This window comes from Peromyscus eremicus, chromosome 16_21, assembly GCF_949786415.1.
Source record: "Peromyscus eremicus chromosome 16_21, PerEre_H2_v1, whole genome shotgun sequence".
In the NCBI taxonomy this organism is placed as follows: domain Eukaryota; kingdom Metazoa; phylum Chordata; class Mammalia; order Rodentia; family Cricetidae; genus Peromyscus; species Peromyscus eremicus.
Window position 1 is genome coordinate 60,472,786 of NC_081432.1, and position 20,342 is coordinate 60,493,127.

General features: G+C 37.2%; 1 protein-coding gene across 1 annotated transcript; it reads left to right on the forward strand.

Annotated features, from left to right (window-relative positions):
- Nucleotides 1–1,724: 1,724 nt before the first annotated feature.
- Nucleotides 1,725–18,464, forward strand: LOC131926173 (ankyrin repeat domain-containing protein 7-like). The gene is made up of 7 exons (XM_059281459.1): nt 1,725–2,121; nt 4,150–4,264; nt 4,423–4,596; nt 8,674–8,780; nt 9,623–9,760; nt 11,727–11,785; nt 18,279–18,464. The coding sequence occupies exons 1-7, from the start codon at nt 1,871–1,873 to the stop codon at nt 18,311–18,313; spliced, it is 879 nt and encodes a 292-aa protein (XP_059137442.1). The 5' UTR covers nt 1,725–1,870; the 3' UTR covers nt 18,314–18,464.
- The last annotated feature ends 1,878 nt before the right edge of the window (nt 18,465–20,342 follow it).

The window sequence follows — 20,342 nt, forward strand, 5'->3', positions numbered from 1 at the left end:
GATTCTCCTTGTTTCCTAGTTTCTCTGGAGCTGTGGGAAGAATAACTACTATATAAATAAAATTTAAAATAATTAGAAATGAAACATCCATTACTACAGTGAAGATACACATAAAACAACTGAATGTATAAGAAAATTAATACACAACTTGGATGTGAAATTCAGGAGAAAGAATGTGAAAACTATCACAGTAATTTTTCCAACATAATATTTGTATTGCTTATTGGGAATTTCAAAAAATGTGTAACAATCACACTAGCTTCCCAGTTCTCCCAGGTTCACCATCCAACATTTGTGACCCAGCTCCAAATACACCAAGTACAATTTGTGTTGCTCATGTACTCACTGGAGTGGCTGGCTATTGGGAATTTCACTTTTACAGGTTTTTTTAATGGAAATATATCTCTATACACAAAGCATAGAAATTCTTTCAAAAGAGTCAGCAATAGGGTGAAAATCCAGTACAAAAACATCAGGGATACTAAGGTATGTGTATTATTATATTTAGACACTAATAAATTAAAAGTAATGAGCACATCTTTTATGATCTCTGAGATGCTACTGTTCAGAGATTGCATTTGTTAATTTTCTGTTTCTGTGATAAAACATCATGACCAGCAGCATCTTACAGAAGGAAGAGTGTATTTAGGCTTTCAGTTCCAGAAGCATAGGAGTCTATCATGGTGGGGAGACTTAGCACAAATGGTCAACCTGGGGCAGGAAAAGGAAGCTTAGAGGTTCCATCCAACCACACTCAGGAAGCAGAGAGCAATCACAATGGGCGGAGACTATGACCATTCAAGGCCTGTCTCCAGGGATGGATGTCATCTAACAAGGCTCCATCTCCCAGACGTTCCACATCCTCCCCAATTAGCACTACCCTCTGGGAACAAGTGTTCAATTATCTAAACCTGTGGGTACATTCTCTTTCAAAAGTACCTCACACAGCAAATATATGTATCTAACACTACAGATAATGTGTGGAGATATTCAGGGATAGAAAATATGTTCTATGAAACAACAGCAGAAATTTCCTCATATCAAGAGAAATAAATAGACCCAAGTACACAGAATACATTTAGAATCACAACAGACATGACTGGATAAAAACTTCTCCACTTAGTATTGAAATCATGTGAAATTAAAAACATTTTTTCATTTCATTTTCTTAAGGAGGTTCTCACTATGCAGCTCTGGCTCACTAGACCAGACTGACCTCAAACTCACAGAAATCCATTTGTCTCTGCCTCCTGCCAAAGGCTGGGATTAAGGTGTGTACCATCACTTCTGAGCTCAGAAAATAGTAATTTTACAGCTTTTCACTACACTGAAAATTCAAAGAACACTGAACCAAAAATATCAGGGAGAAGCTTCAAGAGAGAAATTTCCTTACAAAGACAAGCCCATCCTTGACCTCTTAGTGAAAAAGGAAATAAAAAAACAAACACTCAGCAAAACAAGAACAAAACCAAAAAAAGATATCATAATGAGTAATTACACCCACAAAGAAAGTAAGTACCAAGCAAGATTGTTGTGGGGAATAAAGAAATAAAGAGATCGAGATCTTGCAGGATATACACAAACTAAAGCCCAGGAGACCGCCACACTTATATTGCACATGCGCAGTGAGCACTATTTGCTCCATAAACTGTCAGTTATGCCTGAGGAAGAACGAGCTTGCTTTTGTTTACCAGTGTTGCTTAGCAACGACTGTTCTATAACTGCCTGCTTCAGTTTGACTGGTCAAACCATAGCCTCGCACTTGTGAGAGTCGCAGAGTTAGGCTCTGGTTGTTAGACGGTCAGTGGTTAAAAGTTCATCATTTCCTAAAATTACTTAGTGTTGAGTTGATAGAAAGGTCGTCACAGCTATGTTGTCCACCCTGAGGAAGCTCTTCTGCTTTAAGAAGGAGCCGAAAACCCCCTTGGGGTTTTGTGACGGCCCAAGCAGGGGAACGGGATACTTGTCCTGCTTTCACTGTGGAACTGAAGACAGGTACCGCCAGCCTTATGACCCTGAAAACCAATTTCATGAGGCAGTATGCATGGGAAAGCTCAAAGTGGTGGTGCGTCTCCTCAGGAAGAACCAATTTCATGTGAATGATGAGGATGAAGGGAAACGGTAAGAACACTTGGAAGATAAGGATGAGGGGCCTTGAGGAAATCGGGTGATGGGAGAAGCCTACCTTTCCTAGCTCTGTTGAGGGCAATAGGGGTGAGGAGAGACTCAGCTGTGCTTTCTGGACTACAGTCTCCTTGGTACCCGTGATCACACAGGTCCAGTGTCCAGATCTTCTTCTTCTGGAGGAGAACCATAAGACCAAAGCTCAGCAGGTTTACTGTCACCCCGTAATTCCCCTATGGAGCATTTTCTTATGGAGCATCGAATACACAATAGAATAATCTAACAAACTATAAAGAAATGGGAATTAATTTCAATGTACCTAATAAACACAATGTTGTGTAAACTGTAGAAACTACAGAGATCAAGTAGTGTTCCTCATAATGTCTTCCTCCCACCTAAAATCACCCAAAAACATTCAATATGGATCTTCTATCTGTGTGTACTAACATTTATATTCCTCACTGAAAATAACAGAAATAATCTAAACTTGACAGATGGGTGTGTGCTCCTTTTCCTGCTCCTCCTTCATTTTCTTGTTGTTTCTCACTAGTTTCCTGGGGATATCACTCTCCCATCTCCGTAAATTTCTCTTAAGTTCCTTCACTCATTACTTCATATGTTTCTGAAAGTTTATTCAGTGTGGCCTTGATCAGCCACCATTTTAATAACACAATGTGCTGACAAGCTCCAAGTTCTCTGAGAGTTACTTCTGACCTCTTTACTTACTTCTGATAGAGGTGAATGGAACTTGCAGTGAATTTCATGATTTACAAATCAACAAACTGTCTTGCTTTCCCAATTTTGGGTTTACTAGAGGTGGCCCACAGTGTCCTAAATCTCCCTCGTGAAATTGATATTAGATACTGACGTTAGACATAGCATACATCTAATTTCTTTGTATGCTATGAATTTAACTATTATCAAAAATGGGCATTCTTATGTATTTGACTTGAAGTTCCATACTTACTTCCTTTGAATTAAAGTTCCTTAAAAATCAAAGCCAAGTTTGCTGTGCATTTAGATTTTGCTGTTGATAATTTTCAGTTTTTATCAATAGTACATTTCATAGCTTTCTTTAAAAAATCCAGTAAAAGTCTAGAAATGTTTTATATTTATGGATATGTATATATGTATGTATATGTATATCACATTATATATCACATTTCACTTAGTAGAGACACCATGCATGGCACAATGACATGCTATCTTATGTATTAAAAATTGTCTTTAAGTTTTGGCAGTCACTGTTGTACATTATGAATTGTAAATGACATTTCAATTTTAGCTGAGTTAAAATGCGTGAAAAACCAAATCTCAAGCTCAGTGGTGTGTCATATCTACAATCCAAGCTCTTTGCAGGCTGAGGCAGCAGAAGCATAAGTTTATTGCAGAACTTGTCTCAAGTTTTGAAGAGATATCCTTAGACTCTAAAATTTATACTCCTTAATATATTTACAAAATAGAGATAATGGAACTAACATTGACTTGAAATATGTTTATTACAGTGTTAACATTCATAACTTAAATACCGAAAAGATTGTTAAGTTGTTGTTGAAGAATATTTTCTGAATAGTTGCAAAGAATCTAATTGAGTCATCCTAATTTGATAGAAGTATTCCTTTTAACACCCATTTTCTGGACAAGAATTCACAACACAGGAAGGCTGAGAAGTAGTTGGTTGATGGTAGTGTCTAGAGTAGGATTCAAACTGAAAATGAGTTCACCCAATAGTCATGTTCTTTTTGCTCAAATAGGCTGCTCTTTACTACGTAGTTCACTAATAGAGCACTTATCTAGGCTGCAACAGCTGTGTGTATTATTCACACTGCGATAAATGATAGTTGCAATAAATTTTTAAATACAGTAAATTATAAGAGCAAATAAAAATAAATTTTGAATGAAGTTAAATATTTTTATGGGTCTATGGACTTAAATACTATATAATATTTATAAATGCCAGAGTGATTGTGTATGTTGATAATAGTGCCTTACAGTTTTCCTTCAAAATGTCTCTCATTCCCACAGAACTGCGCTCCACTTTGCGTGCTTCTACGGCCATGTCAATCTGGTTCGTTTTCTGATATTTAAGCGCTGTGAGATTAATGCCCTTGACAATCAAATGTCCACACCACTAATGAAGGTATTTCAAAGACTTCAATTTCAGTAATTAAGTTGATCTAAGTGTTTAGAATGAAAGTAAAATTAAAGTCACTTAAATATAAATCATGGTGAAAGCTGGGGGAAGTTTCTTGTGTGTTCTTTAAATTGACAGTGTTTTCCTGGTAACGATATCCACAGGCTGTACAAAGCTGGGAGACAGAGATCGTGACTGTCCTACTTGTTAATGGAGCAGATCCCAATATCAAAGACTGCAACGGAGAAGCAGCGATCCACCATGCAGTGTATGTAGACAGGCCAGATATTGCCAGCAGTCTTCTTCAATTTGGGGGAAACATTGAAGATACTACAAAGGTAAAAATTTTCTAAATTGAATCCCCAAGTATTTGAAAACTATATGCTTTAACAGTTGTCATATCTTGGTCCAATTTTTTCACGTTTAGAAGTTGAAGTATTACTTGACTGGCACTTTGAAATAACTTGATCGGTATCCATCTAAGTATAGATATGTTGTTATAGTTTGTTTTTTACCCCATTGAGTCCAATTCGTGCTGCCCACATACTCTTGGGTATGTGACCATCCACTGGAGCATGCTCAGTCCACCCAGGCCACACCTTTAAATGAAAAGGACTATCCAGTCCTAGCAGCTATAACTGTCAAGAAGTTCTCAGCTCAGAGCAGAACTTCATGCTAAATTCCTGCTTGCATAATGACATTTTGTGTCACTTGAGCTTCCAACGGTCTTCTGAATGTTTTCACGGTGACTGTGATGGCATATGAACATCTACGCTGGTGTGCCCATGAGACACTCTTTGCTTTTGGTCATCCAGTGGACCTGGCTCTTACAAGCTTTAACCTGATCTTCTACAGTGACCCCAGAGACTTGAGAGGAGGTTTATATCAATAAGGTTAGAAAGATGGGTGGGTACAGAAGAGGGGTGCATTTGGAAAGTAGTGAAAGGGAAGGGGTGAATACGATTAAATTGCATTGAATATAGCTCTCAAAATTATTTCCAAAGGGGAAGAAGTAAATGTTAATTTATTGAAATCAGTATTAGAGAATTTAGCTTACTTTTATGGAGCCATGGAAAATATTTATAAAAATAGATAATGGACTAAAAGGATTATTTGACTTACATTTCCAAGTTACTGTGTATTACTGGGCAAAGCACAGAATCAGGATCTTGAGAAAGCTGTTGACATATCATCTATCCTCAAGAGAGGGAGAAATGAATGAGTCCAGGATGCCTGTTTGCTTACTCTGCAGCTATCTCTGTAAAGTCTTACACAGCCGTGCTCTGAAACAAGGCTGTGGTGCCACCCACCAGGGGCTGGGTTCTCTTCATTGGTTAGCCATCAAGATAACTTCCTATAGGCAGCTGGGTATAGCTTTGTCTGTGGTATCAGGAACTTGTAATCCTTCCTTCCTCCTCATATCTCCACAGAAACAGAATCAGTGGCCTCTTGAAAAACTCAGAATAGGTGTACCCCAAAACTGCCTACATACCAATATCACACCCGTCAAATATCCAATTCCAAAAGCTTCAACACCTACCCAAAATATTGACAAGCTGTGCTGGGATATAAATCACTTCAGGCTGTGGGTGACACTTCACCTTCAAACTGCTATCACAGACGGAATATTTGCAACTGAAGCACGGTACATTGCACTACAAGCACTTGATTTCCACACATCCATTAGTATGCATGCAGCAGAGGTTAAAATTTTAGTAAACAATCCCAAGGGCTATGGAACAGCGCAGTCCATTCATAACCTCCGTTTTCTCCAGGAATGCAGTGCACGCTCAATCTCTAGGAGAATTTTTAAAACTATGCTTCATCCTGACTATAACAAATCAAATCATTTTGCTTTTGAGCCCCTATGATGGAATGGTTCCCTCCAGGAGGTACTTCCACAATCCAACCTCCAAGTGTGTTTTATTTGCTAACAAACCAGAGCTGTATTCCCCCATTTCACCTGCTTTGCCGATACAGGTGTTTCAGTCTACTAGCCTTATTTCTTAGTGTTTGATATAAATTTAGGATGTCTGAAGATTCCTTTTCTCCCTTGGCAGTTTGCAGAGCACCACAGGATGCTAGTACTTGGGTAAGAATCACTGGGTTAGTTCCAGCTTTATTCCTGCTAGTCTTTTCTCCAAAGGATTTGGTGTCTTTTGTAGCAAGACCTTACACTTGAGTGACTGGAGGCAACCAAGAGCACTGGCAGTAGCTCATATTGTTTGGGAAATGTCTGGAACTCCCAAAAAGTCTAGGGAATTTTTACCTGCCTGGCACTGTGTATTTTGTTAGCTGTGCAGTTGGGCAAGGCTTTTTCACCCCTTGTTGCATAACTTCATGTAAATTACAATACATCGTTTTAATCTCACTGATATTGATGATCCTAAAATCATCATAGACTTCCAATATTAATTTTTTAGATAGGGTTTCACTATGTAGCCCAGACTCTCCTAGAAGTCACGATCTTCCTGCAATAATACCCTGCACTCTATTGATGGGATTACGGTTGTGCCTTCATTTCTGAATTCTAATGTTTAAAATACTTTTAAATTATTGCTCTATTTTGATTCCTGCTTAGGTTGTTTTCTAAGCAAAATATAAACCAGAAAGAAAGCAATGCCTTGCCCATCTCTAAAACTTCCATTACACAGATCTGTATGCACTAGCTATAGTACAGTACAGTCACTCAGTAAATTGGACTTAGATGCAATGATGATTAAAATGCAGCAAATACAGAGTATAACAGAGATCCACAACTAGTGAAAATGCAAAGACCAAAGGACCATGGGTGCCTACCACAATCCTACATCTACAATACAACACCCACACTTAAGTTTCGGGTGACACTGAGAAAGAAAGTTCTGAAAAAACAAACAAACAAACAAACAAAAAACTCTGAGTTCCAGTGACCAGGATGACTGTTGCAGAAAAGTGTCTTCTAGATACAAAAGGGATAATTCATCTATGAAATCTCAATAATATGGTTGCCTAAAGAAGACGTGCACAAGGAAAACACCAGTTGACATGCAAACACTTGATAGGGGAAACTTCAAAACTACACTCGTAAATCAAGAGTTGCCCATTATCCATAACTGCTGAGAGTAGAATTCAATTTTCTCCAGGGATACACTCTAAACTCCTCAATAGTTTATCCAACCACAGTGGCCATGCTTAAACACACACACTTACACACATGCACATGCACACACATGGACACACACACACACACACACACACAAACCAACACACATACAGGAAGAGAGAGACAGAGGGGGAGGGAAAGAGAAAAGGAGAGGCAGAGACATAAAAAAGAGAGTCTGCTCACATTACATGGAACCAGTAGGTTGTACATAATACACATGTGTGTGACAGTAATAAAAAACAGGTCCTGAATTTCACAGGGAGTTAGGGGGAGCTGGAGGAGTGAGGGTGTAGAAACTATGTAAATACAGATCTCATGTAGGAAACTGTCTAAAAATAATATAAATAAAAACATTTTAAAAATGTACTGGATTTTCTAAACACTAAGACCGTTTTCAACTTGTAACAGGACAGAATACATTTCAAGGTAAGCAATCAAAGATTCTTTGAGTTGGGCGGTGGTGGCACACGCCTTTAATTCCAGCACTCGGGAGGCAGAGACAGGTGGATCTTTGTGAGTTCAAAAAAAAAAAAAAAGATTCTTTGAGATCTTACTCACTTTGAGGTCATTTCTTTGGTGACCTGTTCCGAGCAAGAGGCAGACATTGTTACCCTTGGCCCTTCCTGAATGGAGAATCACGAAGAGCTTCCTCTGTGTCCTCAGCAAATACCACATCATTACAATACTCTGAGAATTGTGCCTGTGAAACAACTTCTGCTGTTGCTGACTGATATTTGCCCCACAGAAGATTTGCCAAACAGTACTTCAGAAATCAGGTTTTAAATACTGGACAATTCCATAGTTTTGTCATCGTCCTTAATTGAATTTTTCTGTTGGGAAATGCTACATCTGCCACATAACTGTCTTTTGAAATACAGGAGAATTTCTGACATAGGAAAGACAATTTTGCTCATCCATGCAACTTAGGATCTAACACCTTTGCCACTGTGTGTCGGTGTGTGTCTCTTCAGATAAACTCTGAGGGGAGAGTGCCATGGCTTCAAAGTACCATGACAACTTCTGTGACAGGAACCACAGGTCCATGGGTGTCACATGAGTTCTGTAATGGACTAGAGGACTTTGTGACAACCGTAGCCATGGTTAGAACATTGCAATCTTGAGGATCGTTAGCAGGTGCATTAGGCTAATAAGGAAAAGACTACTGCGGTCAAGTCTATGGTAAACATTACGATCACAGGGCTACATATATGATTTTCAGTTCAGTTGTGAAATATGCGGTATTGCGAATGATTAATTGATATCATTACAGGATGGGTTGACCCCTCTGCTGCTAGCACTCCGAGAAAGGAAACCCCGCATGGCAGCATACCTAATCACACACGGTGCGAATCTTCACGTATCTGATCAATATCTAAGGTACTACACTTTGCATTTTTAAAACACTACTTGTGTTGAAAATAGTCTAGAATAGTAAAAATCATTCATTTCAAATGTGTTATGGGACTAGATTAGAAAAAGTCAATAAAACATCAGTTACATATCTAAAAATATCTATTACATGAAATGGTTATGCCAAAGAACGATAGTCAGGTTCATATTCCCTTTCATAATGAGAGGTTTTTATTTTGATTTTTATTTTGACTGCCATATGATCTTCTATGAGTTGATAGCATTTATATTAGATTGTACATTTACAGTGTCAGTTCCAGTGTTTTCAAGTTTGCAGTCACACAACCTTGTGAACACCCTTTAATCTTCAAATACTTTTGGTGGTGTGCAGAGAAGGATGATACATGAATGGTAGTTGTAAACTTACATATATGGCATGATATTAGTATCAGGAATTGAAAACATTCATTTTTAACATTAAAATTATTTGATAACATTATTACTATCATTTTACACAAATTGCGATTCCATATTTAACAGTGAATTGTATTTTAATAGAATAGGAAGGAAATGGTGTTCTTTTTCATATAAAGCTTTCTGTACTTCTGGTCAGTTTTCTCCAAACAGTTATTCACCATAAACAATTTAAAATACAAATTCTACTCTATAAAGTATCATAGTGGGCTAAGAAGTTTTCTGCTTGTTTTCTAGTTTTAGCCTTGGACATATTTTAGGAATCTGAACTCTGCTTTCAGGATGCTTAAGGCTACTTAGTTAATGGTCCATTCTTCACACAAAGGCCTTATACTTATATGGTAAAATGTATACAGTTCACCATTTAAGTAATTGAATTGCCTCTGTCATTCTAGAACAACACTCATGTATACTGTTAGATGGGATTGTGAAATTATGGTTGAAATTTTACTGAAGAATGGTGTTGATCACCAGTTAAAGGACACATTTGGATGGAGTGCTCTTTATTATGCCATTATGGGGAAACGCAAAACGTAAGTCCAGAAGTTAAAACGCTAATTGAAACTAAATTTAGACATGAAATATTTACCAATGTTGTATTTTAACCAAGCGTGACTTCATTATTTAAATGCTTTTGGAATGGAAGCATTTTAGTCAACTCCACTTGCCATGAGACAAGCAAAGGGATAGATTGGTCAGAATAGCAACGGGTGTGCAAGAGTCTTAATCTCAAGACTGATCTATGATGATGCTGAGAATCACACTCAGGGGCTTGAATGTATGAGGCGTTTATTTTACCACTCAACTTCATGGCTAAACTCTCTTTTGGAAGCCTTAATATCTTTATCTTTCAAGATCCCAGCATGCTCTGGTCGTTCCAAAAATAAAGCAATGCATGGCACAGAATTTTAGTTTTTGAGTTACTTCTTTGAATCTAAATACTTGTAGTTTGATAGAAAATCTTCACACTTATCTTCCAAATATTTCATCGAACTTATTGCCTGAATGCTCAACAATCTAACATGCTCCCTCAGTCCAAGAAAGTAAAAATTCCTACATATATCAGATAGATATGGCATACATGAGGAAAACTTAGGAAGCATTTATTCATGGGGATTTAATGTGATTACACCTGTCTTTTAGTCCAGTGTTAAATAAACTTGATTATCAGGTTGTACCTACTGATCTGTATCTTTATCATAATAGTTATGGAGCCATGAGGAAAGGGTAGTTGAAAATTCAACTATGTGCTTGAAAATTCAAATTTTCTCCTAATATAACAGTGTTCTCTGGCAGCTAAAACTCTTAAGATTTCTCCAAAGCTGTTGCTAGGCATCTGAACCTTATCACTTATTCAAAGCACTCCAGTATCCTAGAAGACCATCATGGCACGATACTTTGGAGGAGTCTCTCTTTTCAGCCATCAAATGGGTTTGCAGATATACTAAATTATCCCATGAATCCAAGCACTTGCAGAAAGAGGCCAGAGCTTTCTTTCTTTCATAGTAATCTGTAGGCAAGGGTTCCTTTGTATCATCCTCTGTAGCACAATCTGTGTTTGTGACAGACCTCTAGCGCCTTTCCCAGGGAAGATGACAGAAAGTGATTGGCCCACTAAGTGCTTTTTCTGTGAAAAGGAACATTTTTCAAGATACTTGAATCTTTACCTCAAGATTTCAGGATATTTCACAACTCTGCCTCAGAAGGAAGACACGGAATACAATTCTGTGAATCTAAATTATATTAACTGTATTCAGTATTTAAGCCCCATCACAGCCCATGAGTATACTTATAACATGTATAAAAAATGATTTTTGTCTTCCATGTAGGTTGATGGTAAGCATGGCGATTCAGGATCATTATGACAAAACTCAGATCATTGTTTCCTTCTTGGCTAAAGGAAGACCAGCAATAGAGCAACCTATGTCTTGGAATTCATTAGTGTTCTCACCATGGGCTTACTCTTTATTTCAGTAATATCAAATTCTGAATTCTGTAGCATTTGATAATAGGTCCATTCATGAATTACAGAGTGCTTTCATTTAGGATTCTAATCAGATCAAGACTGAGAAGCAAGTTAGATACTGCTTTGCTATTTCTGTGCCTGTTTTTAGGTGGTGAAATTTTCATAGCAAACTTTTAAACTAAAGTAGGGAAATCCTGAGTTTTTGGAAACTTAAGTTGGAGCCTAAGGAAACACTTTCCCAGAGCAAGAATACTTAGGACTCCTTCCTATATTAGGGCATTTTCCATCCTGTCAAGTTAATCCAGATGATTTGAACCATAGTAAATCTACACCATCTCACACTGTTCTTTCCTTCTAAAATGAGACACTTTGTAAAATCTTTTAGAACTAATAAATTCGAAGGGTATGTCCAGATGACTTGATGGAATCTTATATTGTCTTTGAAATATCTTAAATATTTAATATATTGATAAATGGTTTTCCATCCATATTAAAATAATAACGTTGTTTACCACCATTTCCATACTTGGCAGAAAAATGGTGATTATTCAGCACGACTTACTTCTCTGGAAACAACAAAATACCTTCACACGTAAGTCTTTTGAAGTTTCCTTCTCTGTAGCCCTTCTTTAGATTAAAAATGTTGCATTTAGAATTTTTCAATTCTCTGTAATTAGATATTATCTGGGTATATACCCAAGAATGGTGTAGCTGGATCTTGAGGTGGATCCATAACCAGCTTCTTGAATAATGGCCAAACAGATTTCCATAGTGGTTATATGTTTGTATGCCCTTACCTTTGGGTGAGTGGATGAGTGTTCCCCTTCCCCTTCACTCGCAAAGAGCAGTTTTTATTTTTAAAATGCATTTAAATTATGATAGAATTAATATCCTTTCCTCCTTTACATTCCTCTCTCCAGCTCCTCCTAGGCAGTTTTAAAAACCAAGTGCCTATTGACGGCTGAATTGTTTAAGAAATTAGTTGTATGAAACTGCTTGGTTAAAAAGTTTCTCAGTTTTGCACCAGAATTACATACTTGCATGTAAAAATATTTTTTAAACTACCATACTGTGATGAGATGCCAGCCTCTCCCCAGCCCACAGCACATTTTAGTGTACTTCATACATTTTTTTTTTCTAAAAACGTTGACATAGTGTCTACTTCATTAATAGTTCCACTACACTGTATTGTAATTCATTTTATTTGTTTATTTTATTTCATGTGTGAGTGCTTTTGCCTGCATGTACACCAGGCATGTGCACCATGTTCATGTCTGGTGCTTGTGGGAGAGAGAAGATGGTGTTGTATTCTTTGGAACTGGAGTTACAGGTGATTGTAAAATACCACATAGGTTCTGAGAGCAGAACACAGGTCCTCTTGAAGAGCAAAGCATGCTGTTAACTTCTAAGTTGTCTTCTTAGCTACCCACACACATTATAAAAAAACCCACATTATTTTCTCACAGTAAAAATGAATGCATTGCAGTAAGTGAACACAATTACTTTGTCATACATACCATAGAAAACATGATTTGTATGGCTAAACAAGACACAATATTCAATCCTTTTATGATTTCCTTTCCTGTGTATGTTATTAAAGGAATGTTTTCTTTTCTATAGATTTTAACTAAAGTACAATTAGATCACTTTCCCACTTCCCTTTCTTCCCTCCAGCACTCTCCCCACACTCCCGCTTCTTCCATGTCCCCGCAGGTCTCAAATTGATAGTCTCTTCTTCCCTTATAATTACTCTTCAATGCACTCATTCACACACAGAGACACAAATGTGTAACTACAACCTACTGAGTTCAGTTTTCTTGTTTGTAGTTACATGGTTTCAGTGCTGACTACAATTTCATCAGTCAAGCAATTAGGGGTTCCTGTCTGAGAGAGACTCACTATCCCTATCTCAGCAGTCATTAGTTTCCTGCAATTCCTTGTCCAGGAGCATGGCCCTCGGAGATTCCTCCCTACTTCTTCCTTAGCATGTCTATTGATATTGTCTCTGTTCAGATCTTGTTAATGTAGCCATTTCCATGAGAGACTGTTTCACAGCAGACTTCCTGATGTTTGCAGTCTTTCCCTCTGCCTGTTCTGTGATGTTCCCTGAGCTAGAGATGCTGGAGTTGTAATGTTGATTTATCAACTGAGACTGGGATCCCTAGACTCTGCTGATCTCTGCTTCATGTCTACATTCTGGTGTGGGACTCAAGAGAATCTTGATGAAGGAGTCAGTGGGTCATCTTTATCTTCTCAGAAAAATAGCTATTAGATTCATTAGTTCTTTGTACAGTTTTCTTTTTTTCTATTTAATTCATTTACTTTTTATTATTTCTTACTATCTACTGTTTGGGGGTTTGGTTTGTTCTTGTTTGTTTTTCTTCAAATTCTTGACTTGGATCATTAGGTCATTTATTTGTTTATATGCATACTGGAGTTTATTTTGCTGTCAATTTTAACTTTTATGACTCAATGGTTGCATACTGTACATGGCATTATTTCAATTTTCCGTATTTCTTAAAGTTTCCTTTGTCTCTAGGCATATGCTCTATTTAAGAGGAGCCTCTTTGTGCTGCTGAGTGGAATATATATTCTTTGGTGTTGAGGTGGAATATTTAATTATTGGTTAGGTCAATTGAAGGAAGATGTCATTTAATTCTGAGATTGTATGTATTTGGGCTGGATGACCAATCAATTGGAAAAATCGGTGTTTGCAATCACATAATGTTATTGCGTCTGTGTTGATCTGTGCCTTTTGTTCCATTAGGTTTCTTGTGAAGTTGGGTGCACCTGCATATATATATATATATATATATATATATATATATATATATATATATATATATATATATGTGTGTGTGTGTGTGTGTGTGTGTGTGTGTGTGTGTGTGTGTGTAAGTATTCTATTTTGTATTTGTTGACACTTTAATTAGTATGAAGTGCACATCTTTGTCTCTTCTGCTTCATTTTAGTTTGAAAATGATTTTTCAGGTATGCCGACACCTGCTTGCTTCCTGACAGTGTTTGCTTAGAATACATTTTGAGAATACATTTTGCATCCATTCATTGTAAGAGGGTGCTTGACTTTTAAACTAAGATGGGACTTTTCATAGACAATAGATAGTTGGATTTTGTTTCTTAATTTGTCTAGGTAGCCTTTGTCTTTTGACTGGAGTGTTGAGGCCATTGATATCTGGATTCGTTATTGAAAGTTGTACTTAGATTGCAGTGTTTTATTTTCCTGTTGTTTTGTGTTGTTAGATGCCCTTTGTATTTCCTTAAATTATAGCTTTGCTTGTTTTCTTTCTAAAAGTCTCCTCTTGTACTTACTCCTCTCTTCAGTTAGAAGTATTACATTTAGTAGTCTGTTTAGAATTTATTATTTGCTATGACTGTTTCAGGCTGCTTGTATCATGGAAGTGTTTCCTCTTCAGCTATGGCAGACAGATTCACTGGGCACATGAGTCCTGGTTGACATGCATGGCCTTGTAGTATTTGAAGTTCATTGCTTCAGGTTCTTCTGCTTTTCAGAGTTTTATTTAATAATTCAGCTGTTGCCCTGGGCATGTTCATTTCTAAATGACTTGTATACTTTCTTTTCTTAAGCTTTCAATATTTTTCCTAGTCTTGTATATTTGGTGGTGTTACTATCATATGCTTTGGAGTTTTCTTTTTCTGATCTTGTCTGGTTGGGTTTTGTTTGATTCTTGTATCAGTGTGTATATATATTTCCTTACTTGGATGAAGAATTCCTCTGTGATCTTTCTATTAATCTTGTCTATGCTATTGATTGAGAATACTGTTTCCTCATGTATGCCAATAGAATTCAAAGATTTGAGCCTTTGATAGTATCTCAAATTTCTTGCCTGGTCTTCTAGCATGGCTTTTTTTTCTTTTTTTTATATTATTTGCTAATTAATTATAGATTTTCTACTTTTTCTTTAGATTCTCATATTCTATCTTTTGTTTGATTCGTTATATTGGTAAGGTTTTTCTCTGAACTTTCTAATTGGGATGCTGAAATTTTCAGTATTATATCTATTGCAGCCATTGATCTGGACCTAGTCTTCTGTGTATGGTGACAGCCACAAACAAAAAATGTGGGGGCAGAACAGGGAAGAAGTGACTTACCCAGAAAAGGTTGTGATATATTGTGTACTCTAATAAAATTTGCTTGAAGATAAGAGGACAGAACAAGCCACTAGATTAAATGTAGAGGTCAGGCAGTGGTGCCACACGTCTTTAATCCTAGCACTCGGGAGGCAGAGATCCATCTGGATCTCTGTGAGTTATATCCACCTTGGACTACGTGAGATTTAATCAGTCTAGGAGAGAAACAGAGCCAAGCAGTGGTGGCACCAACCCTTAATCCCATTACTGAGAAGTCACATGCCTTTAATCCCAACACTAGGAAGGAAGTGATGGCTGGGTGGAGAAAGGTATATAAGGCATGAGGAGACAGGAACTAAAGGCTTTTTGGCTGGAACCCCTTTTGTCTAGAGGCTTTTCAGCTGGAGAGCTTTCAGCTGAGGACTCAGAGGCATTCAGTCAGAGGATTCCTGGAGTTGGCGAGGTTAGACTTGGCTATGACTTGTTTCTTTGTTTCTCTGATCTTTCAGCATTTTCCCCAATATCTGGCTCCATTTTTTTTTTTAATTAAAATAACATTTAGGATTCCTGCAACAGAGGGTTCACAACTTTGGGTCTGGAATAGGATTGTTGGCTTCCAGAGAAAATGAAATAGCCACCTAACTAGCAAAGGTAGCTAGGAAACATGGTGGCCATGCCTGCTGCATTTCTCAAGCAAGGCATGTGGGTTTGGAGATAGTAGTAGGAGATAATAGGATGGGAAATGGAAAAAGAGAATTGCCCAACAATGGTGGCTCACAAACAAAGAGGGTTGTCAGCTTGGATCTGGAGCAGGTGTGAGTTTACTGAGGGCAGTTTTTTGGGGGGTGACAAAAAAAAAGAGACTTATTCAATAAAGGTGGCACAAAACCTAAAATAATGGTAATTTTGTATTCAAATTCTTTCATTTAAACAAATACATCATATAGTGTTACTGAAATGTTTATATACATGGTTATTACTTCTGGCTCTACTGTATGGCAACGGTCTGGTTCCTAAATGTATAATTAGAAATTAATATTCTTATCTGTGAGGTGTTGAACTCAAGGTTTCATACTTTAAGAAGGAGGTACTCTATGTATTTGTTACTCCAATGACCCTATTTTTATTTTTATTTTTGTTTATTTTTGTCTTCCTGCTTTGTGTTGCCAAACTGACCCTTGACTGCCAAAAGGCAATCTCCAGAGGTCATACTTTTCCAAACTGTAGTCAAGTCTTTCACATGATTTTTTCCCATATGCAGTAACCTTTAGAGTGTGAATACTACACATGAAGCAAATCATGAACCTCTTCTTTGGGGAAAAAAAGAAGAAACTAGTCTACTAATTCCAGATTTAAATTCTGTTTTTATTGTGTGTGGTTAATATCTATAGTGTTTATCAGTAAATATGAAGCCACTCATACACCAGAGAATACTTGACTATCCATCCACAACCCCATTTTAACTTTTACCCTATTTTTGCAAGACAGGTGCTCTGCCACTTGGGCACATTTCTAGTCTTCATTTTCCATGGGAAGATACTTTCTCAAGGGTAATGTCGATAGGATCTCACCATGTGTGGTCTTTCTTATTTTATATAAAAGGAGAACTGTAGACAAAATTCTAAATGGTCTTAGTAAATAAGAAACACAGAGCCAAATACAGAGTTAAAAGTCCAAGAGATCAGAGCACTAGTGAAGAGCCAAGACAGCCTTATCTTAATACCTGGCTGCTGTCTCTTCTCTAGAGAGAGAGACCTTCTTCCTGTGTGACTTGTCTTTTTATTGCCTTTCTGTTCTGCCTTCTCATTGGCTCTAAACCCAACCACATGACTTTCCTGTCACTGCCTGTCTATACAGACCTCCAGGTCTCTATGGTTGGTACTGGGATTAAGGGTTCAGGTCACCACTCCTTGGCTGTGTCCTTGACCACACAGAGACTCTGCCTGCCATGGGATTGGATTAAGGGTATGTGCCACCACCACCTGACTTCTGCTTAATGGCTCAGTTTTACTTCTGATCTCCAGGCATCTTTATTAACATACAAATAAAATCGCATTTCAGCACAAATAAAATACCACCATAGGGAACTAGGTTTCTATCCCAGTAGAAAGACCTTAAGTGAGTTATTAAGTGATATATATGTAGATACCTACATATGGATTGATAGTTTTATAATAAACAAACCTCCAAAGCAACTTTCTCTGACCTAGCCTTCCTAGTACATACTTTTAATCTTCTGTATTTTAGCCATGTGCAGAATAGATATATTCTTAAGGAGGGGATCTTACCAGTAGTTATGTCCAAAGGTGACAAGAGCAATTGAGCTTCTACCTTATTGCATCATAGGTAAGTATGAGAACTACACCATATCTAAAAGAGCTCATTAGAACCTAACCACAGAGGAGATCGGGAGGGTAGGCAGCATTGATTTCACCTTACCTCTCTTTCCTGATACCTTGCAAGTCTTTATGAGAAACCTTGTCCAGATAGGTTTCCATAATTTTAGGGGAGATTGATAAGTACAATGATCATTGCCTCAGGTTCTCTCTGATAGGTTGTTTCATCCCTACCTGAAGGATTGCAGCTGTGTATCTGGGGAATATTTGTTGTGTTATAACAAAAAAATATTTATGCTGTCTTCAAATTGATCCTGGTACCGTTCTTCCAGAAAACTACTCTCTTTGCTATTTATTTATGATAGGCACTGATTCTGGCAATGACACTATTTGCCACTAGTTGGAATTGTTGTCAGTATACATGGTCACCTACTTTGAGGTATCAAATGCTGATAATTTCTTTCATTCTTTTATTCAATAAATCCAAACGAGGTGAAGATTTCCTGATGCATTTGTTATATTCCAGTTCCATAGTTATTATTTACCCTAGAAGATTTTTTACTCTAGAAGATTTACCCTATGATATTTTATAGACTAATATAATCGACTGAAATATGTCTACTTTTCATTCAATTATAGGAAATCAGCCTGAAGATGTCTTTTCATCAGGGTAAGATTTTAAGGTCTTTGAATATGAATGTTAACTTATAATTAGAAGCAGAAAAAAGAACTAATGTTTATTGAATATTGTGTTCTTCACTGATTCCATCTGATTTATTTAGTGTCCATGATGCATTAATATAATCATACATTTTAAAGCTTTTATATCCTTGTGACTAAGTGTCTTACTACTTTAGTAAACGTCATCCAGAGAGTTTGATTAATTCTATGATCCCATAGGTAACAAGTTGCCAGCTCTTGACTGAACTGTCAGCCTGTGCATTCTCTTGTTCCTGTGACTACATTGAGATGATCTCATGTAGAAAACCAGTTTTTCTTATGTGTCAACTCTGGATTAGAGTTTTCCTGAGAAACCTGTCTATAACTCCATAGTTTTTCTTTTTGAAAGTTGTTCTTAGACACTACATTGCTATCAAGATTGGAGGGGGAACCTCTCTTAATTGTGTCTGTAGTGCCATAGGTTTGAAATGAGCAAGATGACAGAAGGCTTGGAATTACATTATTGGAATGGTAGTCCATGTGCACATATACCATGTTATGTTGATACAATTGAGCATCTATATAAGGGACATTATGAACTTATACTCAGTTTTGTTTTCTCTTCAAACTACTGGACTGCCTGGGTACAGGAAGGTTTTTTTTTTTTCTTGTTTTATCAAGTCTTTGTTTCCCCATGACACTAAGCATTTTGAAATTTTTTACTGTACATTTATTTTTCCTCGTGTTTCTTGACCTATAGTTTAGAATTTTTGACTGCCAGGTACTGCTTCTTGTTTTATTAGAAAATCTCATATCTGAAAAATTTGTAGTTTTTAAGGAATTTTGAAAACTAATAAAAATATTCTGAGCACAGAATGCTAGATCCAACATTATACATAAACAGTTGCTCTGAGGGAGAAGCCAAAACTAAAACACAGTATTCTATGGAGGTGGAAATACAAATGGCCCAATTTAGATTCTCATGCATTCCTTCACTAAAAGACCAGTCCTTACTGACCAGTATTTGATTGAGAATTTCTGTAGGAAAATATGGGAATGAGTCAAGTGTTCCAAGAATAGCATTAAAAGTAGCCTAATGGTGGATGATTTGAATGACTTTAACAGGGGAAGGGCAATTTCGAAAGGAAAATCATGGAGGCCAATAGGACTAAGAGTTTGGCCTCGTAATTAGTTTTTTAAAGACAATAAAGTTATTTACATAGACACAGGATGGTGAAAATCATCTGGGAATGGATAGGGTTGAATGTAATTTGGAAACTATACTACCTTTTGTGCTTAATTGATAGAAATGACAAATAGATTCTTCTGTTGAAACTTACTTGAGCAACCTGAAGTCTTTATAGAAAACAGGAATGTGGTATCACAGAGGGTGGGCTAGAGAATGTTCAGAACCAAGGGCTGAAATGAAAAATATCTGTGATCCTCTGCCACTACTGCTTCCTTTCCTGTTACCTTTGCCAAATTCCTGTCCTTTTCAGATTGGAATTGCAGAACATAATCATAGAATTTTGTAACATATCTAGGCTTGGGATGTGTGTTGCTGACCCTCCATTTAGCTTATTTGCCTGAACCAGGGAACTAGCTGTCTTTCAGGTTCTTTGAGCCTGTACTTTCAGGAATCTGCACCTTCCTGGGATGAATATTGAAAGGCCAGAGAGCATCACTGAAGACTGCAAAAGAGGGAACGAGGAGTGGTGTCCTATATAAGGAAGACATCTAGAGAACCTAGAGGGAAACAGAGGCAAAAGTCCCAGGGATCTGCTTTTCCAGAAGTCTCTGCCATCAACCGAGCACATATGAAGGTTTTTAAGTGCTTGGTAGTTTTTGAATCAGCCTCCACCAGTGTAATAACTGAATTATTACATTTTAATGTTTGAACACCCATGATAAGAGGATTTCAAACCTCAATGTGCACATTTGTTTGTTCACTTATAACTTTAATGTTCAAGGATTTCACATCTTTTTCATGACTTTATTAGCTGTTTGACAATGAATGGATGTGATGGTTTCCTTTCAATGGGT